The sequence below is a fragment of the Furipterus horrens genome, unplaced genomic scaffold (genome assembly GCF_987537825.1).
Source record: "Furipterus horrens unplaced genomic scaffold, mFurHor1.1.pri manual_scaffold_5, whole genome shotgun sequence".
NCBI lineage: Eukaryota > Metazoa > Chordata > Mammalia > Chiroptera > Furipteridae > Furipterus > Furipterus horrens.
Genome location: NW_028327175.1, coordinates 125,743,543 through 125,767,539, shown reverse-complemented (window position 1 = coordinate 125,767,539; position 23,997 = coordinate 125,743,543). Strand labels below are relative to the sequence as shown.

Genomic DNA, 23,997 nt, shown 5'->3' with positions numbered 1-23,997 from the left:
TTAAGGAAGATACAAATAAATAGAAGCAAATACCATGTTCTTGGATAGGAACAATCAACATCATCAAAATGGCCATACTACCCAAAGCAATTTACAGATTCAATGCAATCCCTATGAAAACACCAATGACATTATTTCACAGACCTAGAACAAATACTCCAAAAATTCATATGGAACCAAAAAAGACCCCGAAAAGCAAAAGCAATTTTGAGACAGAAGAACACAGCAGGAGGAGTCACAATACCAGACATCAAACAATACTACAAAGCCACTGTGATCAAAACAGTCTGGTACTAGCCCTGGCTGCTGTGGCTCAGTGGATTGAGCATCAGCCTGCGAGCCAAGTGTCACTGGTTTGGTTCCCAGTCAGGGCACATTACTAGGTTGTACGTCAGGTCCCCAGTTGGGGGCGTGAGTGAGAGGCAATCACACAGCGATGTTTCCCTCTTTTTCTCCTTTCCCCTTTAAAAATAAAAAAATAAAATAAACAAATAAATTATTAAAAACAAAACAAAACAAAAAAAAGTCTGGTACTGGCATAAGAACAGACATATAAATCAGTGGAACAGAATAGAGAGTCCAGAAATAAACCCAGGCCTCTATGGTCAACTAATATTTGATAAAGGAGGAAGGAACATAAAATGAAGTGAGAAGAGCCTCTTTAACAAATGGTGCTGGGAGAACTGGACAGGGACTTGCAAAAAAATGAAACTAGACCACTAACTTACACCACACAAGAGAATAAACTCAAGATGGATCAAAGACTTAAATGTAAGCCATGACACCATAAAAGTCCTAGAAGAAAACATAGGCAGGAAAATTTCAGATATTCCACGTAATAAAATCTTCATGGATACATCTCCTAAGGCAAGAGAAATAAAGGAAAAAATAAACAAATGGGACTACATCAAACTAAAGTTTCTGCTCAGCAAAAGAAAACATCAGGAAGATGAAAAGGAAACAAACCATATAGGAAAACATATTTGCCAATGACATCACAGACAGGGGACTGGTCTCCAAAATATATAGAGCTTACACAACTCAACATCAAGAAAACAAACAACCCAATTAAAAAATGGGCAAAGGACCTGAACAAACACTTCTGCGAAAAGGACATACAGAAGGTCCACAGACACATGAAAAAATGTTCAACATCATTAGCCATCAGAGAGATGCAAATTAAAACCACAATGAGATACCACTTTACACCTGTCAGAATGGCCATCATCAACAAATCAACAAACAACAAATGCTGGCGAGTATGGGGAGAAACAGGAACCCTACTGCACTGTTGGTGGGAATGCAGACTGGTGCAGCCACTATGGAAAACAGTATGGAATTACCTCAATAAACTAAAAACAGAACTGCCTTTTGAACCAGAGATTCCACTGCTAGGATTATACCCGAAAAATCCTAAAACACTAATTCAAAAGAACTTACGCACCCCTATGTTCATAGCAGCCCTGTTTACAATAGCCAAGTGCTGGAAACAGCCTAAGTGCCCGTCTGTAGATGAGTGGATCAAAAAAGTGGTACATTTACACAATGGAATACTATGTAGCAGAAAGAAAGAACTCCTGCCATTTGCGACAACACGGATGGAACTAGAGAGAATTATGCTTAGTGAAATAAGCCAGGCAAAGAAAGAAAAATACCATGTGATATCCCCTAATACAGGAAACTAAAGAACCACATAAACAAATGAACTAAATAGGACAAGGAGCAGAATAGCAGTCAATAGGGGGGAGTGGGGAGGGAGAGAAGGGGGATAAGTAAGGGAAGGGTTTAGTCAAGGAACATGTATAAATGACTCATGGACACGGACAACGGGGAGGGATATGATTGTGGGAGAAGGGGTGGGCTGGGTGGGGGGGAGCAATGGGGGAAAAATGGGACAACTGTAATTGAAAAAGCAAAAAATAAAAAAATATATAAATAAATAAATAAAATGAGATTTAAAAAAAAAAAGAATGATATATGCAAAACCTCTATAGTCTGAGAAGAAAATGTGAGAATATGTGGTGCACATGCTGATTCTAGGACCTTATACCAGAATGTTAAATCTCTGGGGGGTCTGCTGTGTACATATGGAGACTGCAGCCACAAAAGTAATTCCATGTTAGAATAGCATGCTGCCTTCACATATAAAAGTGATGCTACATGACCACATCCTTTCAGGGTTCATTTTTCTTCAGTGAACGATGATTGTTCTAGTATTTGTTCTATCTAGGATTCACAATATGTAAAATACATAACAAGACCATGGACGATCAGATTCAGAAGCTGCAAAGATAGCAGATTTCTTCCACCCCTGCTCTATGCAGAGGCTGGATGGAATTCATTCAGATTGAAGCCAACCACAGCTACCCATCTCTCAGAAATACTGTTCAGAGCTCCCAAAAAAATAGCAGAGGAAATCCTTGGGAGTAAAATGAAACAGAGGAGTATTCAGGGATGTAGAATGTTACTATAGTCGGGAGATGGCTTGTGATGTTAGATACAGGGAGGGCCGTCATGGAGGAGACAAAATTGGTTCATCCTGGCCCCAGAAGAGTACTCTGGGTGCACAGGAGAGATGCATCTTGCCTCAACATCTGAGAATTCCTGCTGCCCCTATGGAACAGACTATCTCAGGAGGAACTGCATCTTCTCCTCCTGGAGAAGGTCACTTAATTTCTGTGATCAGGGAGGGGATGGCAAGGGATGTAACAGAGTTAAAACAAGCCAGATAGGGACTGAGACAAGCTGAGTGGCTGGTGCCCCAGCCAGGTGGGCCAGCTGCTGCTCAGCTATTGGAAAATGCCAGGTATTGCCAGGTCTTCCAAGATTTTAGAAGAAGCTGGAAATCCAGGTTCTTGTGTGATAACTCCAAATTTTAAAATATGGGTAAAAATATTTAAATATATACTGAATAGGACAAACACGGCACAGCTATGCCCTGCAAGCAAAGAGTGTGAACCTTTGGTTTTGGAAATTCATATATGCAGAAACTAGACCAGGGCTTCTCAAATCTCTGCACTCCTGACATTTGGGACCAGATCATTCCATGTTAGGAGGTGTGTGTGTTGGGGGGGGGGGGGGGGTCCTGTTCCTCGTAAGATATTCAGTAGCATCCTGGCCTCCACCCACTAGATGCCAGAGCACACACCCCCATTAACCAAGTCATGACAGTCAAAAATGTCTTCAGACCTTGACCCTCATGGCGGCCATGCAGGGGTGGGGTGAACAGGCAAAACCATGCCTGATAAGAGCCACTAGACTGGAACAACATCTAATTTTTAGCCTCCAGGATTTTATAAAAGTGTCACTCATAACTCAAACGAGGGGTTTCTCATGTAAGAGCTGCCCACATGAAGTCTGGATTTATAGCAGCCTCAGCATCAGATACCTGGGTTTGAACCCCCAGCTCTGTCCTTTACTAGCCTCTTAATGATGGCTTCCTCATCATTAAATCAGTAATAAATAACATCACCCCTTAGAGTTGCTTTAAGAATGCAGGGAGAAAATGTATGCAAAGCACCTAGCCTAGAAGCTTAATAAACACCAAAGATCGGTAGAAAACATTAATCCTTCCCTGGGGAAAAGGTAGCCTGGTGTTTGTATGTAATCAGAAGCACACAGGACCAGTCAGAAGCCCTGGACCAAACCCACATCCTGCCTCAATCACTTCGCAGCTGTGGGAACTTAACAAGGCAACCTTCCTTCTTTATAAAACAGAAGTGATAACTACTGCAGAGGAGGACCAAGCCGGTGGCTTTGGTACAGCACTTGGTAAACTAAACCACTGAAGAAATGTTGATGATTTTTCTTATCAGATCTTTTAAAGATTTCTGTAAGGGAAAGAACAGTTCTTTAACAAATTCAAAGAACTGAGAATGTAGTAATATCAGGGGATAAGGTACAATACAAAAAATAGTAACAAGGATCCTTAACTTCCAGGTCCTTCTAGATAAGCAACTGCCAAATTGAGCCCTGGATATTCTTCTTAGTCCCATACACTGTCATGTTGGTTGTTTAACTTGCATTAAATGTCATCCTGTTACCAGACAGGGGTCCTGGCCCTGAGTGGGCCTACCAAGGGCCAGTTGTACTGTGTGGGTTATTGACTTCATGTAGCAAAGAATTCACAACACGACTTCAGGTGACTATGAGGATATTTATTAAAGCTGGAAACAGTGAAACAAGGAAGGGCTCAGCATAGAAGCAGCATCAAGAGGGCCTCGGCTGCCTTAGCTCACTGGGAAGTCAGAGAAAAGGGGGCCTTGGGGACAGGTTAGGAGATTAGCCTCAGACAAGCTGCCCGCTGCCCATTTCCTTAGTTTAGGAGATGTGTGTGCCTGTGGAGAAAGCAGTGGGGGAAGAAAGACATGGGAATTGCATGGGGCTGCTCCCCAGAGAGAGAGTGTGTGAGCTGGGTCCTTTGTCTTGATAGAGCCTTTTACCTCACTCCTGCAGGTGGAAATCTTAGGGGAGGTCTCAGTAGAATATTCAACAGTTCTCCAGGCGTGCCCTTTGAGGGTTGTGGTTTCCACTGATTGGTCAGTGACAAGGCAAGGGGTCTTTAATCATTGCAATTGGTCCTGGATTTGCTGCTTTTCTGGGCCTGGAAATGAAATACAACTGAGGCCTAAATGTTTTATCTCTGGGTAGGAAATGCAGGGGAAAAAAGGTTACCCTGTGGGTGAGGTCTTTGTTTTCCCAGTTTTGCACTCAGGGCCTTCTCCCTGGTGACAATCTGCACTTGGCTGTAAATTGCTCAGACACTGTCTCTGTTTCTCTATTCCACCTGCCAAGGAATGTGCCTAGCTTCTCACTATCCTATCTCAATCTGATTTTCATTAAAATCCAAATTGCAGGCTTTTCTCAAAATTCCCAAAATTGGACCACACAGGGCCCATACTCCTACCTGCCCTTTTGGTGAGACAGGAAGTACAGGTCAAGTGCTCCCTTCCCGCACTAGCCCTCACCAGGCCTAAGTCACTCATTGATTTCACTAGCCTGGCCTCTCTAGGCATTTTCGACCTTGGCTTATCTAAAGACAACTTATCTGGGAAAGCATTCCTGATCTCCAAGGAGTACTGTACTTCATTCCCTGCAGAAGTCAACACTCACTGAGCTACTCCCTTCCAGAGGCTCACCTTAGATAAAAAAGTTTCCTACTCAGTCACTTGAAATCCTTTTCTCCTTGACACTTCTACCTCATCACTAGCCATTCCCCAGATTCCTTATCCTGGTGTACACCTTCCTTAATTCAGGCATCACCTCTCCAAATCACCATGTCCACTGGATTACCGGCATGAAGCATTTTCAAAAACAAAATACCTTTCTCTCTGGCTGGTGTGGGTCAGTGGACTGAGTGCCAGCCTGCAAACTGAAAGGTCACTCGTTTGATTTCTGGTCAGGGCATATGCTTAGGTTGTAGGCCAGGTCCCGAGTTGGGGGTGTCCAAGAGGCAACCAATTGATGTGTCTCACACATGGATGTTTCCCTCCTGCTCTTTCTCTCTCCCTTACCCTCTCTCTAAAAATAAAAATAAAATCTTAAAAAAAAACCAAAATACCTTTCTTTTTAGCAGAACTACAAAAGACATGACATGACATCTAGTGTCAGCCTGACCAGCACACCTCCTCCTCTTCTGCTGGTAACAGCAACCCAGTTTTCCTTGGGGAACCAGTGCTCCCCAACTCTCAGTCCATGGGATATGAGTGAGGCTGACTCCATTCCCATTTCCAGGGAAAGGCATGTGATCCAGTCAGAAATATTCAAGAGTCAATCCTGAGACTTCTGGTCACAGTGACTTAGGAGAAAAGTACTCTGTCTCCCCTTGGCCCTGGCTGGTTTGGCTCAGTGGATTGAGCGTCGGCCTGCGAGCTAAGTGTCGCTGGTTCGATCTTCCAGTCAGGGCACATCAGAGAAGGAAAACTCTGACTCCAAAAAACCTCCGCTGCCTTGCGGCATACCTCTTCAGGGGAAAGGCTAAGGGAGTAAACCCCGACAGAAAATCCGGAGCCGGAGTCCCTAAGGCGGTTTGATGTTGTAGTCAACACCGGCAACTCCTGCGGCGCACCTGAAGCCAAGCTGTATTGACTCCGTCTTTCCCTTGGACCCTTCAGCTGCGAAGAGAGGGGGGGTCTGCTGCATGGGCAACAGCAGACCCTCCATATCACCCTGCCCAGGCTCTGTAGCTTCAGCTTCACTGGAGAGGACACTCCAGCGTCATCACAAGATGTCGATCCAACACGGGAGGAGACAGATACCGTGTCACTCCCGAGTCGGACTGCACAGCCATTCTCGGCGGTGCAGATAGGCTCTTAAGAAGCTACACCACCTAAAAAAGCTAGAGGAATATCTAATAAAAAATTTAACCCTACAGCTACAAGATCTAGAGGAAGAACAACAAGCAAAGCCCAGATCAAGTAGAAGGAAGGAAATCATCAAGATCAGAGCAGAATTAAATGACATAGAGTCTAAACTAACAATTCAAAAGATCAACAAAAGTAGGAGCTGGTTCTTTGAAAAAATAAACAAAATTGACAAGCCTTTAAGCAGGCTCATCAAGAAAAAAAGAGAGAGGACCCAAATAAATAAAATCAGAAATGAAAGAGGAGAAATCACAACTGATACCACAGAAATACAAAGGATTATAAGAAATTATTATGAACAACTGTATGGCAAGAAATTTGACAACCTAGAGGAAATGGACAGATTCCTGGAAACCTATAGTCTTCCCAAACTGAATCAAGAAGAAGCAGAAAGTCTGAATAGACCAATAACAGCTAGTGAAATTGAAGCAGTAATCAAAAAACTCCCAGCACACAAAAGCCCTGGACCGGATGGCTTCACAAGTGAATTCTACAAAACATTTAGGAAAGAACTAACTCCTATCCTTCTCAGACTATTCCAAAAGATACAAGAAGAGGGAAGACTGCCAAACTCATTCTATGAAGCCAGTATAACCCTAATTCCAAAACCAGGTCAAGACACAACAAAGAAAGAAAACTACAGGCCAATATCGCTGATGAACATAGATGCTAAAATCCTCAACAAAATATTGGCAAACCGGATCCAGCAACACATTAGAAAGATCATACACCACGATCAAGTAGGATTCATCCCAGGGATGCAAGGATGGTTTAACATTCGTAAATCAATAAACGTAATACACCACATAAACAAAATGAAAGACAAAAACCACATGATAATATCAATAGATGCGGAAAAAGCATTTGATAAAGTACAACACCCATTTATGATAAAAACTCTCAGCAAAATGGGAATAGAGGGAGCATACCTCAACATAATAAAGGCCATATATGAGAAACCTGAAGCCAACATCATACTCAATGGGCAAAAACTGAGAGCATTCCCCCTGAGATCAGGAACAAGACAAGGATGTCCGCTCTCCCCACTCCTATTCAACATAGTCTTGGAAGTTCTAGCCACCGCAATCAGACAAGAAAGAGAAATAAAAGGCATCCAAATTGGAAAAGAGGAAATAAAACTGTCATTATTTGCAGATGACATGATAGTGTACATAGAAAACCCTATAGACTCCACAAAAAAACTACTCGACCTAATAAGTGAATTCGGCAAAATAGCAGGATACAAAGTCAATATTAAGAAATCAAAGGCATTTTTATACACAAAAAAAAAAGAAAAAAAAAAAAAAAAGAAGCTACACCATCGTCTCTCGAGACGGACGGCTGCCGACGACGACTCTGTCTCCCTGGGACTTAAATTGAGGATGACAGAAGACTGGGGGTCTCCTGGTGGACACAGCCTGTATAAAGACAGGACCCCCTAGATCCAGCCCAGCAGACAGCAGTACTACTTTCGGACTCTTTGGTCACATATTAGCCAATTAATTCCCATCTTTGCTTAAGGACATTCGAGTTGGGTTTTCTTAAAACAAAAAGAGACTTAAATAATACTAGAGAAACTTGGGAAAAGTGCTTGAAAATTTGAAAATGAAAAAAATAAAAAAGCTCTGTTCAAATTTTTTACAATTTTTTGTTACCTCCCCTCCATCCGATAAGAGCTGGGTTTTGCTCTGTGAAGTAGCCATCATTCTGTAAGCTCTTATCTCATGGTGTGTAATTATTTTTTGCTTGCCTATCTCTCTCACAAATCTATTGAGCTCCCTAAGGGCAGAAACTGTGTAATTTTCACTCTTGATTCTTTAATGCCTTGCACAGTGGCACACAGTCTGGGTTCAACAACTGTCTGTTGAATGGATGGATCAACAAAAGGCAAGTGGACAAAAGGAACCATCCTAATTCTCTTCTTGAGGACATCCCTACCATGAGACCACTTCAGAAGCCTTGCCCCTGTGATACACAAACCATCTTCTAAAACAGACTCATCCACCCAATGTAAACAAGTTGCATCATGAGAACTCACGCCTTCCAGCCATTACTAATTCTTTGACATGTCCATCCCATGGAACCTCACTGTGGGGTTACTCACAAGGTCCTAAATCTGGGAAGAGAATACTTTACTTCAAGACACCACCTAGAACTCTATGAATTGATAACCCATACAGTGGGCATGTCAGTCATACTTGTAACTTCCCTCATGGGGGTAGAGGGAACCTCCTTTGCTTCCTGACCTTCTTCTTGAAGCAAATATAGCCAGAATCCTGACTCTGATGGCCACCCACCATCTGTTTCCGCACAATAACAATTCTAGGCTCTCTCCTTCCTTTTTTCCCTCCCTAGTCCCTTTATAATTACATAAGTGGAAAAAAATACAAATGTATCTAGGAAATCAACAGCAGTAAAGCAACAGGTTCCCGTGTAAAAGTTTTAACGTGGGGTGCATAATTGCCACACCCTTAATTGCTCTGTAATAGCTGCAGCTTCCACTGGCATCTAGCAATTAAGATTTTCAAATAGTCAAAGGTCAGGGCCAGAATTACAGTCCTAGTATGAATCACCATTGACTATCCAGTTTTCATTTTCCCATACTTGGGCCTACACCACCAGGGCAATTTAATAAGAACTATATTTACAATAGATGAACAATATTTGTTGAGTATCTACTGTGTAATAGGAAGCACAGCAGACACTGGAATCAAAGTAGAAACGCATAGCAAGGCCTCTCAAGCATTCAGTGTAATGGAGAACACAGACAAAGAGACAATTACGTTACAGAAAAGCAGGTGCTATGCGGAGTTATGAAGCACACAGGACCAGCCAGCCTATGTTGGAGGATCAGGGAAGGCCAGTCAGCGGCAGAGACCTTAACCAGGAGACCTACAGACCGAATAGGACAGAATAGGGGGTGGTAGCTATGGATAGGTATGTTGAAAAGACTTCCAAAGAGAGTTCCAGGTAGAGGCTAATTGGTGAGAAAGCAAGGCCTCCTCTAGAAACTGAAAGCAGGCAAGTATGGCTGGAATTTACAAGTGTGAAGAGAGAAGCTGCCACAGAGGAAGCAGGGCGGGCCAGAGACCCTGAAGGGCTTAGCAAACACTGCTTGCAGTTACACAGTATACCAAAAGGCCAAAATGACAACCTGATAAATGCATCTTGACCTTCACTAAATATCGATTTTACAATCCATGTTACTAAAAACACTACGAGGGGTAGAAAACTTACAAGGAATTACCTTATAATTTGTTTACAGATTCCTGGTTGAAACATTAGCCCTCACTACTACTCTGTCTACCTTCCTCTCATATCTATCACTTTCCTACAAACAGGAAAGCAGGCACATCAAGGAGACAGGGATTAACTTTGGAAATAGGAAAAATACACACCAAGACAACAGGGTGGAGTACCAAAAATCTGAGCAACAAAACTAAGCAGAAAGTTGAGGGAAATGAAACAGTGAAAAGCAAATTTGGAAAATTCAAGAGGAAGTAAAAGTATTTTCACACAGAAGAAACAAGTGTCCCGTGTGCTTCAGCCAAACTGGACTCCCCCCTTTTACTTAACTGTTGGAAAAAACTGAAAGCTGTGAAAAATTCACACTTTCCTATCTCATCGCAGAATGAACAGTAAATTGGGTCAGTACATCAACTGCCCTGAAAGACCTTGAAATAGTTGCCCCAGAAAATGCAACACATGACAATCACCTGGAGAAGCTCCACAAACCACAAACCATTCCTGTCCCAACAGCCTGCTCATCTACAAATATGGTCTATTCTGTCAATTCAGAGTAACTGTAATCACTATGTATGGTGTCGGGAGGGGGATCACCTCCTAAGGTTTTAAGTGTCTACCCACTAGGCTGTACACCTGAAACTAATATAATATTGTATGTCAGCTGTAATTAAAAAATAAAAAATAAATGCAACACTTTCTTTTTGCTAAAAGATTGGATTTTCTAAAGAATCAATGCTTGCCTGGCACTAAAGCAGAATCCAAGACACATGGAGAAGTACCTGCTTCCAAATTCAAAGTGAGAAAGTGTTTCTTTTAATTAAGGCAAGGCAATTCCATTGCCTTTCTACCCGTTCCCACCGTGTTAATGTCCAGAAGGGACGGCCGGCCTCTGGCGCCCGTCAGCTCGGGTTTGGAGGCAGCACCCTGAGGCCCCCAAAGGGCGTCGTGGAGCCCGCTGGGCGGGTGGGACGCGCATCAGCGACCCTGTGCCTCCGCAGTGCCGGCGCGCACTGCGGTGACGGCTGTGCCGGCAGGGCCCCGGAAGTCTGGGGACGCGGCCCAGGCAGGACGCCCGCCGGCCGGGCCTCAGGGCACGACAGAGAGCGGTCCGGCCCAGAGCCTGGGGCTGAGACCCGGCAGGGCCCGAGCGGGAGGCGCGGCCCGGCCCGGGGGGCTGCCGGCGGCCCGCCCGCACCGCCCACCCCGCAGATCTGCAGCCCACGCACTCGCCTGCCCACGGTCTGGTTGGCCAGCTGCTTCATGCGGTTGAACTGCTTCTTCATGGCGGCGGCGGGGCCGGGGCTGTGCCGGCGCGGCGCGGAGCGGACAGGCTGCGGCTCCTACATCGCTTCCCGGCCGGGCGGTGGCGGCGGCGGCGGCGGCGGCGGCGGCGGCGGCGGCGGCCGGGCCCGCCCCCTCGCGTCACTTCCAGCGGCACCGCCCGCCGGCCGCAGGGCTGGAGCGAGGGGAGGCCGGGCTTGCGAGGCCACCGGCTTCTTCCGCCCCGCCTCTCCCGGCTGGGAGCCGCGGGCTGCAGGGCGGGCTCGGCGCCCACGGGGCCGCAGCGTCGGTCGCGCGTTCAGCCGACGCCCATCGATGTGTTTTGGGTTTTTTACCCCCTGCAGTTTCTATCTTTCACACACCGCAGTTTTGCCATAAAGTTTGCTTTACTTGTTTTTATATCGATGTGACAAAAAGGTGGGAGGAAGGGAAGGGAGGGGAGGCAGTGTATTTTCTGCCTATGAAGGGGGGGCAGGGTGCTGGTGTAAACAACCGTGATTTTATGGAAACAGTTTTGATAGTAAAACGTGTTGGGAAGCAGGGCTTTGGAGTTTGGAAGTCTGTTTAGCGGCTTTGTCCTCAAGGAGAGACGGCGCTCTGCAGGTCCGTGACACGGCTGTTGGGTAACCTGTCTAGGAGGGAAGCCATAGGGAAGGCAGCGGAAAACGAGTTTTCTGAAAGGGAATCTAGTGGGCGCATGGCATGTCCGGTTAGCATGAGGCACAGGTTTGACGTTAGTGCTTTCTCTTCAAGGCTTCCACCAGGTCTTCCTTAAGAACTTGTTTTGATTTGTCTGCCAAAGTCTACACACCTCAGCCCTTGAGGATGTCCTTTGTTTTTCCAAAGTAGATCGCACTCAGCATACTTCTGATTTTGTCTTCCATGTCCTCAACGAGGGGCCTCATATAGGCTAGGTGTGGCGAGCCGTCGCTCACAGTTTCTTCTTTAGCCAGCTGACTGGTAAGGCCTCCTCAGAGGTTCATGGCACCAGAGACGGATTTGTTCGTTTGCAGTCACAGCATCATTGTGGGCATTTCTCCTGCACTTCTACCCCGTGGATGGAATCCAGCAGCCTTTGATCTTCTTTGATCGTCTCCAGCCTTCTTTACGAGGACACTCCGGCAAAGCCATGATCCCAATCTCAGAGGTTGACGGATGAGCCCCCACCTTCAAAATACTGGTCTTCATCCTGGTCAGGAGCATTGTTGGCTTCCACCTCCAGCTTTCTCAGCCAAGAAGAAGGAACAACACCATCTTCTTTTTTTTTCTTTTTAAGAGAGAGGGGAAAGGAGAAAGAGAGGGAAGGAAACATCACTGTGTGGTTGCCTCTCACGCACCCCCAACTGGGGAACTGACGTGCAACCTAGTCATGTACCCTGACTGGGAATCGAACCAGCGACACTTGGTTCGCAGACCGATGCTCAATCCACTGAGCCACAGCAGCCAGGGTTATGACCCCATCTTCTAAGGGAGGGTCATGCTTGTTACTCCATGGTGACCTATAGAGTTTTCATCTCTGTTGTCACACAGAAGGTAATCCTTTCCCAACACCTGTCTGGCAATTTTCAGTGGCTGCCCAACAGGAGATAAGAGATCTTCACATTAACTGGGGACCAGGTCCATCAGGTTGCTGAAGTTTTCCTCAATTTTCTGTGGAGGTAGGCACCTCATTAAGTCCAAGGCCCTGATGACTCACGGCAGTGGTGCCAGCATCTTTGGCTCTCCCCCCAGCAGCAGGGCCTGGCGCTTCCACTTCTCCCAGTGCCCAGGAATGAACCCCCTACTTCTGAGCTGTGGCCATTGAGGGATTTCATTAAATGTACTGCCAGTGATACTGGTTAATAATATGTAGGTTTCGGATAGACACTAACTCAGCATCCCTGTGCCCTATTGCACACTCAGCACCCAAATCCACTTTTCTTCCATCATCTTATATTTGAGGCCCTCCGCCCACTCACTCCCTGAGCAAATCTGAAACAGACGCGACAGGCAATACCAGGGCTGCTATGGCTCCCCTCGCTCTTAAACTCAAGTGATTCTTGACTGACTGACCCCTTGGAGGGGTGCTGTGGGTGAGGAACTGTTCATCGTCTTCCCCAGGTCACACTTATGCGTAGGCAGACGCTTGTCCAAATGCACTCACTGGTGCACTTAAGATGAATGCACGTAACTCAGAGAATGTTTTCTCAAATTTTTGTAAAATATAGTGGCATGGATATCCCAAGCTATAGGACAACATGAACTGTGTGACAAGAAAGTCAAAGGTAATGTGTGTTTTCTATTAGTGGAATAGAAAGGAATAGTGGTGGAGGTGTTGCCTCCTCAGCAGCTGTCATGGAGGTGGCAGGGTAAGCAGCAACTACCTCAATCTTTACAAGGGCAGAAACAAGAAATGGATGATTTTCAATACCAGCATGAGCAAATGAATAGTAAACACACTTTTCTGTGAAAGATGAGGAAATTAAGAATATGCAAAACACAACAGAACAAATCAAAACTCAAGTGCCTGGGGGAAATAAACTGGCACATTCAAGCAGAACATTCTAATTGTTTTCAAGTAAAAGTTTGGAGTCTTACTACAGAAAAAAAGAAGTAAAAAGCGTGAATTATCTCAAGCCAAAACTAAGAGAGTACTGCGAGAATTAAAATAAGAATTGGAGATTAAACTTCTAACTTTAAAAGCATATCTCTTTGACTGAACAGACTGATCAGCTATGCAAAGATGAGATTGGTAAACTTAGATTTTTCCAGCGAAAAGATTTAGAGATATGAGGTCTTCACACTAGAATATCTTTAGCTTTTCATATCCAGCAACAATTGCAAGTGTATGGTTTAGAAAGCAAATAACTATTGCCTGTTTTAAACAAGAAGACTATGGAAAATAGCAATCTAAAAAGAGTATTCCAAAGTGATGGATATCATTAACGCCAAACATGCAGACCTCATGAAGATGCAAGATGAAAATAAAACACTGTCTCCTAAATTTAAAAGTATTGGTCAGGATATGTTTAGAGAAAACATTCATGATTTATCAGACATCATTCAAGGAAAAGACTTTGAGATTGATGCATTAGGGCAGAATGTCAGACTTTATTGACAGTTTTGCAAACATTCATCACTAGTAATGAGGTTAGAGACATTAATATGAATCAGTTTGAGGACCTTCTACAAGAGCGTGATAAATTTGAACAAGTAAAGATCATGGAAGAGTGGAAAAGCAGGTGATAATCACTGTAGCAAATACACAGAGCAAGGCAACCCAACTTCAGAAACATCTTCAACAACTTCGGACTCAGATTTTAATTGACAGTGATAACAATTCTAAACTATATGTAAACTCTACTGACCTGGTTCAAAATTCGGAAGGGAATGCAGTCAAGCTCAAAAGTTCAGAGAAGAACCTAGCACAAATTCAGCTCAGCATAGGGCAGATATGCAATGCCAAAGATGTTCTTTTAGGTGATCTTGACTTTTTTCATTTACTTCTGAGGGCAATTGAATCTGATGAACCGAGTAAGACTTCTAAATTGCTCCAAGAAGAGGTAGAAGAGATCACAAAATCAACACAGGAAAAAGATGCAAACTCTCCAGAATGATAACGAGAGGTTGATTCTATTGCTGCCACCCCCAAACTAGAAAAAAAACAACATGAACAAACTGATTCAGAAATTAGCAGCTAAAGGAGAAACAAGATGTTTTCCAAAACTTACTTATGGAGAAGGAGCTCTTACTCAAAACAAAAGGTGATAAATTACTTTCTTTAAGTGAGGATTTTACTAATGAAGTGAGCAAAAATAAACTTTAGAGGCAGGCAGTCACAAACCTAAAAGAGAGGCTATTTAATTTTGAAATGGATATGTGTAAACTAAAACAAGAAAATGAAAAATAGTAGAAACATCTAGGGGAAAAGAAACAGAATATCAATTATTATAAGACACAAATATGCAACTTCCTATGATGAGAAAGGAGAAAGAATTGCAATATGTTGCAATGAAGAAGATGGCTCCTGCTTTGAAAGAAAAAGAACAAGGCAAGACTAAGAATTAAATAGGCTTTTTTTTCTTTCAGTCCTAACCCAAGGACATTTTTTTATTGCTTTAAAGAGAGAGGGAGGGAAAGAGAAACATTGATGTGAGAGAGAAACATCAAATTTTTGCCTCCCATAAGCACCTGGACCAAGGATTGCACTAGGATCGTGTAGACTGGGGATCAAACTAACAACCTAGGCATGTGTCCTGATGGGAATTCAAACTCACAACACTTTGCTTATGGGATGATGCTCCAACCAACTGAGTCATGCCAGCCAGGGCTTAAATCAGCTTTTAAATGTAGTTACGTCAATGCAGGAAAAGACAGTTATGTTTCAACAGGAAATAGATAAAGTCCTGTTGGCACAGAAACAGAAACAAATGGAAAACTATGCCTTACAGAATGAGGCTCAACATTTACTTGACAGAGAATTACTTTTAAACCAGGAGCTGGAGAAATCTCATAACCATGTTTTAGAATCAGAAGTGTCTCATGTCCATGAAGCTTTGGCTGCAAAATATAGAGCATCTAAGCTAAAAATGAAAGTTTTCAGTATTGGAGGAAAAGCTATGTTCATCTTCTGGTGCAACGGAAAAGGCAAGCTATCAAGCCCAGTTTTCAGGTAGAGTCATTGCAGGGACAACTGAAGGTTGTCATCCAGGAGAAGCATGAAACTGCCTTACAGCTTTCTGCCTCTCACAAACTGGAAAAGCAATATGCTTGCACACCAGCTAACCTGAAGTTAGTACTAGCTGAATGGATGGAGAAGGTATTTAGGTATACCTTGGGCCATTAAAACATCAACTTGTGTTAGTGTTCAAAAATTAGATTCAATACACAGGTGCATACTTCTTGTGTAAGAAAAAGATGAACAGTGCAACTGTACAAGATGTATAAAATTTAAAAAGTGAAAGTTCAGTCTTCCCGGCTGAGTCCCATGCATCCTTCTATTGCCTAGGAAACCACTCTCTTGGTAACCTGTATTCTCCCAGACCTTCTAGAGATATATGTGCATTTGTATAGATGGGAGTATATTATTCTCTGACTTGCTTTAAATAAAAATCACTACCCCTTTAGAGACCTTTCCAAATGTAAATGCATTCCATATTCAATCAACTACTACATATATCTTAATTCCTCCCTTCCTTTCTGTTTCCACTGCTCGAATCCATCCCTTCCTGTCCCTTGCATGGACCAGTACTATAGACTCTTCACTGATCTTGATCGTTTTACTTTTTTGAATTTATTTTCCACACTGTTGTCAGGGTGAACTTTCTTAGAAGATCTTAAAGTACTTCCTCCTTTAAATTATTTTGGGCTTCCCCACTGCCTGAAGTCTAAACTTGAACAGAATATCCAAGAGCTTGTTTTTTGCAGCCTTACTTCCCACTTGTCACGCACACATTGGCCACCCTCTAGCTACTTGTGACTTCTTGCAAACCCCCAAAATTTGAAGGCCACAAGACTAATGATAGCAGGATAATGCCTTTTTAAAAAGTGCAAACCAGAGGTGTTTAATTTTCCTCCTCTTCACCTGTCAAGTTATGGGGATAGCCAAATGCTGAATAGATGTGCTTGACAGAAGTTTATTAGTCATGTATACTCACAGCCCAGGGGAGGACACCATGCACCAAGCAGGGCCACTTGTGTTGCACTTGGGAACAGAGTAAACAAGCAGGGGCTGTAAGGGGCAGACTTTGTAGTAATGAGAGGGTGAGTGAGCACTGGTTCCTGAAGGAGGATGTCATTGGCTTATTTGAGTAATTTCACAGGCTAGCAGGAAACTGGATCCTGATACTTGTGGTAAATTATTCCTGCTCCCTGTAATGAGGAGGGCTGTTTGGCTAGGGGACCTTATCTATGGGAGCAGAGGAGGAAGATAACCTTCACGTAAGCCCTTTGAGGCCCCCCAATTTTACCAGATATCAAGGCAACACTTCACAATAAATCTTAATTTCAGGCCTTATGTCACAATCACTCTCTGATACCCTGACGTCCATTTGAACTTTGGTGATGACTGAGACTTTTAGGAAGTAGGAAAAATGCTTCCTTAGGAAGTGAATTTGGTACTAGACAGGAGGGAGAGGTGCTCATCAAAAACATAAAAGTTATAAACTCTTATTAATGTTCACTCAGTTGATCCTAAGGGAATCCCCAGGTCACCTAGGGGCCAGAGGCAGAGGTGACATTCCTCCAACGCCAAGGCATCTAATAGTGAACAGGCGAGGCTGCCCCAACCCGCAGGTGGGATATGCCAGAGGACTCAGGTTTGGTTTTATTCTGTAGCAAGTAGGCCTTGGTAGTCACACCCAGCTTCTGGTGTATTGCATCCTTGACCCAAAGGATAATGGGCTCAGGGTCTGTGAGCAACTATATTTCCAAAAGAGCCCATTGCATGTCCAGTAATTGCTGCACTAATGGTGTGTATAATGCAGGGTCAACGAATGCAGCTTCATGCATCAGAACAGAAGCCCATGGACAACTTGTGGACTTCTTAGGTGGTCCAGAGACTGCAGAAAGTATGAGAAGAAGTTGCTGACGCTTCTTCACTGAAGGAGTCTCTAAGGGCACTAACCAGAGTGAGTACCTATTGATATTAATGTGAAAAGATTCTAGGTGGGCTAATTTACAAGTTATAGCATAAATGGGCTTAAGTAAAATTTGCTGCTAAAATAGGCACTAAACAGAACATATATGCCAAATCTATAATAACACATTACTTACCATATTTAAATTTAGTGAGATTCCAGGTATTTTAAGGGTGCCTAGGATTTGTTTTAATCAGGTATATAAGACACAAAAATGTAGACATAAATGTCATGAAGAAAGAAGCTTCTTATACCCACAGATTCCGAGAAACAGGAGGCACACCATGGATAGCCACATGGGGAAGGACTAGGGTCTGTCAGGAGGCAGAGGGAGTAAGGAGGAAAACATGGGCAAGTGCCTTTATTGTGATTTCCATGAAAAGGAACAGGTAATCAGGCATAGCATTGGCTAGAGTGAACTATTTCAGTGAGAACTGAGGCATAGTGTCCCTCATATGGTACCTATCCCTGAGAAATAGTGGCCTAGAGATTAAGAACCAGATAGAGGAGGCAGTTGGGGGAAGGGGTCTGGACTGGTTAGCTTACATCTCAAAGGTACATTCACAGGTAAGCCGTTGATTACCTCTAGGTATTAAATTAGCTAATCCTGAGAGGGGCAGTCCCTCCAAGGAAGCAAGGCCTCTCATGTCAGAGCACTAAATAAAAAAACCTAGAAAACATGGTTATTACACTAGGTATAACCATAAGGTGAACCCTCGTATTAAATCCATGAAGGTCTGCCAACTGATGCATTTTATTTTTTTAAGTTTATTTTTATTGTATTTTTTCCATTACCGTTTATCCCCCTTATACCCTCTTGCACCTCCACCACCCACTCCCCACGCCCACAATTACTACACTGTTGTCCATGTCCATGAGTTCTTTCTCCTTTTTGCTGGATCCTTCCACCCACCAACCCTGCCCACCAGATGTCAGCCTGCTCTTTACGAGTCTGTTTCTATTTTGCTTGTTAGTTCAGTTACTTGTTCATTAGATTCTACATGAGTGAAATCAATGGTACTTGTCTTTCTTTGACTGGCTTATTTCACTTAGCATAATGCTGTCCAGGTCCATCCACACTGTTGGAAAGGGTAAATTTTCTCTATGACCAAGTAGTATTCCATTGTGTAAATGTCCCATAGTTGTTGTATCCACTCATCTACTTATGGACACTTGGGCTGCTTCCAAATCTTGGCTATTGTAAATAACGCTACAATAAACATAGGGGTGCTCATATTCTTTCAATTAGTGTTTAAGGGTTCTTTGGGTATTTTCCTAGAAGTGGAATCACTGGGTCATAAGACAGTTCCATTTTTAATTTTTTAAGGTAACTCCATACTGCTTTCCACAGTGGTTGTACCAATCTGCATTCCCACCAACAGTGCACTAGGGGTCCCCTTTCTTCACATCCTCACCAGAACTTGTTTGTTGACTTATTGATGATAGCCATTCTGACAGATGTGAGGTGATATCTCGTTGTGGTTTTAATTTACATTTCTCTGATGATTAGTGACATTGAGCACTTTTCATATGTCTATTGGCCATATGTATGTCCACTTTGGAGAAGTGTCTATTCAGGTCCTTTGCCCATTTTTAATTGGATTGTTTGTTTTTTTTGGTGTTGAATTTTATAGGCTCTTTATAAATGTTGGATAGTAACCCCTTATCAAATGTATGGCAAATATGTTCTACCATTCAGTGGGTTGCCTTTTTATTTTGTTGATGGTTTCCTTGCTGTGCAAAATCTTTTTAGTTTGATGTAGTCCTCTTTGTTTATTTTTTTTCTTTGGTTCCCCTGGCCTGAGGAGATACATCAGAAAAAAATATTGCTAATGACCAATATCTGAGATTTTAATGCTTATGCTTTCTTCTAAGACTTTTATGGTTTTGGGTCTAACATTTAAGCAGTTGATCCATTTTGAATTTATTCTGTGTGTGGTGTAATAAGGTGGTCTAGTTTAATTTTTCTGCATGTATCTGTTTAATTTCCCCAACACCATTTATTGAATAAACTTTCCTTAGCCCATTGTATGTGCTTGCTTCCTCTGTTGAATATTAATTGACTAAAGGCTTGGGTTTATTTCTGGGCTCTCTATTCTGTTCCATTCATCTGTGTGTCTATTTTTATGCCAAAACCAGGCTGTTTTGATTACTATGGCCTTGTAGTATAGTTTAATATTAGGTAGCGTGATTCCTCCAACTTTGTTCTTTCTCAGGATTGCTGTTGCTATGTGGGGCCTTTTGTAGTTCCATATAAATTTTTGAAATATTTGTTCTAGTTCTGTGAAACATCATTGGAATCTTGATAGGAATTGCATTGAATCTACAGATAGCTTTGGGTAGTATGGACATTTTAATGATGTTAATTCTTCCTATCCATGAACATGGTAAGTGCTTCCATTTATTTGTATCTTCTTTGATTTTACAAGGTCTTTTACAACCTTGGTTAGGTTTATTTCTAGGTATTTTATTCTTTTAGAAGCAATTGTGAATGGGATTATTATCTTAATTTCCCTTTCTGTTAGTTCATTATTGGCATATAAAAATGCAACTAATCTCTGGATACTAATTTTGTATCCTGCTACTTTGCTGAATTCATTTACCAGTTCTTTTAGTTTTTTGGTGGAATCCTTAGGGTTCTTTATGTACAGTATCATGTCATCTGCAAATAATGACAATTTTATTTTATTTTTCCAATTGGACACCTTTTATTCCTTATTCTTGTCTGATTGCAGTGGTTAGGACTTTTAGTACTACATTGAATAAGAGAGGTGAAAGCAGACATGTCTGTCTTGTTCCCAACCTTAAAGGGAACGATTGTCCAACTGGTGCAGTTTTGCTGATGTTAAAGTTAATTTAGCCCTGGCTGGTTTGGCTCAGTGGATTGAGTGTCAACCTATGAACTGAAAGATCACCAGTTTGATTCCTGGTCAGGGCACATACCCAGCCAGGTCCCTGTTTGGGGGCATGCACGTGAGAGGCAACCAATCGCTATTTCTCTCACACATTGATGCCTCTTTCCCTCTCTTTCTCCCTCCCTTTTCCTCCCTCTAAAAATAAATAAATATATAAAAAATAAAGTTGATTAAAAACCTATGTTGTAGAGGCACAAAAGCCAATCAGCAATGTTTATCTCTTTGCCATATAAAGTATTTTAGCAAATTTTCAATGTTTAATTGGGTCAAACTGTGAACCTTTATTTAATTAATTTTTTGCCCCACCCCCGACCCCATATCTGGGTTTCTTTCCTTTGTGCCTTTTCTTGGTTTGTTTCGTCGTCGGCAGCCGTCCGTCTCGAGAGACGATGGTGTAGCTTCTTAAGAGTCCATCTGCACCGCCGAGAATGGCTGCGCAGTCCGACTCGGGAGTGACATGGTATCTGTCTCCTCCTGTGTTGAATCGACATCTTGCGATGACGCTGAAGCTACAGAGCCTGGGCAGGGTGATATGGAGGGTCTGCTGTTGCCCATGCAGCAGACCCCCCCTCTCTTCGCAGCTGAAGGGTCCAAGGGAAAGACGGAGTCGATACAGCTTGGGTTCAGGTGCGCCGCAGGAGTTGCCGGTGTTGATCACAACATCAAACCACCTTAGGGACTCCGGCTCCGGATTTTCTGTCGGGGTTTACTCCCTTAGCCTTTCCCCTGAAGAGGTATGCCGCAAGGCAGCGGAGGTTTTTTGGAGTCAGAGTTTTCCTTCTCTGATGTACCCTGACTGGAAGATCGAACCAGCGACACTTAGCTCGCAGGCCGACGCTCAATCCACTGAGCTAAACCAGCCAGGGCTGGTTTATCACTGGATATACATGAGGGTGGGGGAGCGTCTTTTTACCCTACTCATATTTATCAGGTTTTTGTTTTTTGGGGTTTTTTTTTTTGCCTCACAGAGAGTATCAAATCAGTATTTTAAGTGTTAGGGCCTCTCTCATGGGAATGATTGAATGGTTTAGAGACACTGGGCTTAAGTCAGGTTTGAATGAACACCATCACAGTACCACAGGGCTGCTGTGGTGTTTCCCCCATAAGCTTGAATTTAGGGTTTTGTGGCACAGAGCTATCAACAGCAGAGTGGTGTGGTGGGAGAGCATGGGCCCACACCCAGAAGCTGATGGATTAAGACATCTTCTGCTGCAGCACCACACTTTACCTGTGTGACAGCTTTCCCTCACCACCTTCTCTCTGTACAAATCCCCTGAGGATGTTTTTGGTTTCTAGCCATGTAAAGTCACAGGTTTTTGTTTCTGTCTCCATCCAATCACATGTAGTGAGACCTTCAGGGTGGTCATGGGGAAAGGGAGCTGTATGGTGGGCCCCACTGATGACTATTTCTTTCTCCAGGGAATGTCAGTAAATCTCCCAATGTTGGAGTCCCCTTCCAGTGAGATTATTTTGTCTATGGCTGGGGTGAGGGTATCAAGGCCCTTGATCACAAAATAAGTCTTTTGTCCTGCTGGTAAGCAGCAAGACTTAACTTAAGCATGTTGGTTAGGAGTTTTGTATTGGGAGAGAAGTTAAATATCAAATGCTCCTCTATGACTTTTATTTTTTTCATCAGTGCCTGGGCCATGGGCTCCCAGGCATGTGGACCTTAAAATCATTAGGGGTCAAGAGAGCATGTGGCAGAAGCAAAAATGCAGTAAATGAGCAAGGTCACTCACTATCTTTGCCTGAACAACAGTGATTCAGGAGGCAACCACAGGGCCATTCTTAAATCTTTCTGGGGTAATGGCCTTTTTTTGAAACTAAAAAAGTTGATGTGCTGTCTGTCACTACCAGAACCAATAAGTAGAGACAAGGATCGAATCTTTATGGGTGCTTTATTCAGATGCTGGTGAGTTGAGAAGATGGTTGGGTTATGTACCCTCAAAACCCATCTTAACAATTCATTTCAAGCTGATCTTTTTATAAGGAGAAGAAAGTGTAGGTGAGGGGTTTGGGGAAAAGGTTAGTTGGATAAGAATTGCAATCCAGGGTGATTTTCCTAGTACTTCTTTATCTGTTGATCAAAAACTCAGTTTCCATCTCCATTGCTTGCAGATCTCCTGGGGCACAAAGATTAAATTGCTTGTCAAACCCCCGGAGTCATTCATTCTAGTTTTTGAGTGACAGCTTTCCACTCCCATAAATCACTTAAGCCTATCAACTAAAGCTAAAATCTTTAACTCTTGGCTTCCCCTATCATTCCCCTACTAATAGTTTTAATTATCTTATTTTTATAAGATTAGTTTCATGCGGAAATAATAATTTTGCTGTTGAATAAACAGTCCTTCCCATATTAGAAACCACCCTGCAGGCAATTTGACATGGCTAAAGGCATTAGTGGTGGTGATGCAATTCATCTAAAACAGTTTTTACTACAGTTGACAAAAGTTGCACATTTTCCAGCTGGGGCTACATTAATGTTTTTAAAGAAAACATTTCCCTGTCCTTTAGAGTTACTCTAGGCCCCCAATTATCTTTCCAGGGGAGTACGAATGCCTACAAGACATGAAATGAGAGTTTGTTTGACATAGGTTCCAGTCTACTTTTCTTCTAGTTGGCTTTCTGGAAATCCTGTCTTCCAGGTCTTGAGTAGCACCTTATCTCCAGGCTCAAAGGAGTGTAGCAAACCTATAGGGGAGAGATCTCTAATACATCTAAGGTCATTAATCACAGCTAAGGTCTGACTTAAATGTTGTACATAGTTCTTTACCTTCACTTCTTGATCTACATACATATCTCCCTCATCAATTGTAGCCTGAAATGGTCACCAATACACAATTTCATAAGGACTCAATTGAATTCCACTTTGAGGAGTCACCCTTATCCTGAGCAGGGCAATAGGTAAAACTTGATCCCAATGGAGATGAGTTTCTTGACACAGTTGGGCTACATTTTTCTTAAGGTACGATTCATGAAACAAAAGCAGTTCCATTATCATTCTGGATGCTGCCAGGTAGGCCAATGCAAGGAAATATCTCCTTCAGTTGGCGGCGGCGGCGGCAGCCGTCCGTCTCGAGAGACAATGGTGTAGCTTCTTAAGAGTCTATCTGCACCGCCGAGAATGGTTGTGCAGTCCGACTCGGGAGTGACACGGTATCTGTCTCCTCCCGTGTTGAATCGACATCTTGCGATGACGCTGGAGTGTCCTCTCCAGTGAAGCTGAAGCTACAGAGCCTGGGCAGGGTGATATGGAGGGTCTCCTGTTGCCCATGCAGCAGACCCCCCCTCTCTTCGCAGCTGAAGGGTCCAAGGGAAAGACGGAGTCAATACAGCTTGGCTTCAGGTACGCCGCAGGAGTTGCCGGTGTTGACTACAACGTCAAACGGCCTTAGGGACTCCAGCTCCGGATTTTCTGTCGGGGTTTACTCCCTTAGCCTTTTCCCTGAAGAGGTATGCCATAAGGCAGCGGAGGTTTTTTGGAGTCAGAGTTTTCCTTCTCTGATGTGCCCTGACTGAAAGATCGAACCAGCGACACTTAGCTCGCAGGCCGATGCTAAATCCACTGAGTCAAAC

At 43.3% G+C, this 23,997-nt stretch overlaps 1 protein-coding gene and 1 pseudogene across 6 annotated transcripts in view; both read right to left on the bottom strand.

Annotated features, from left to right (window-relative positions):
- ARHGAP17 (Rho GTPase activating protein 17) overlaps positions 1-10,978 on the bottom strand; it is a 104,474-nt gene extending 93,496 nt beyond the window's left edge. For all 6 annotated transcript variants that reach the window (XM_090277717.1, XM_090277723.1, XM_090277720.1 and 3 more), the window contains exon 1: positions 10,839-10,978. In XM_090277717.1, coding sequence (XP_090133843.1) covers positions 10,839-10,891 — 53 coding nt within the window. In that variant the 5' untranslated portion in view covers positions 10,892-10,978. The remainder of the gene's footprint in view (positions 1-10,838) is intronic.
- A 645-nt stretch (positions 10,979-11,623) lies between these two features.
- On the bottom strand, positions 11,624-12,560 carry LOC150009745 (F-actin-capping protein subunit beta pseudogene; annotated as a pseudogene).
- Positions 12,561-23,997: the final 11,437 nt, after the last annotated feature.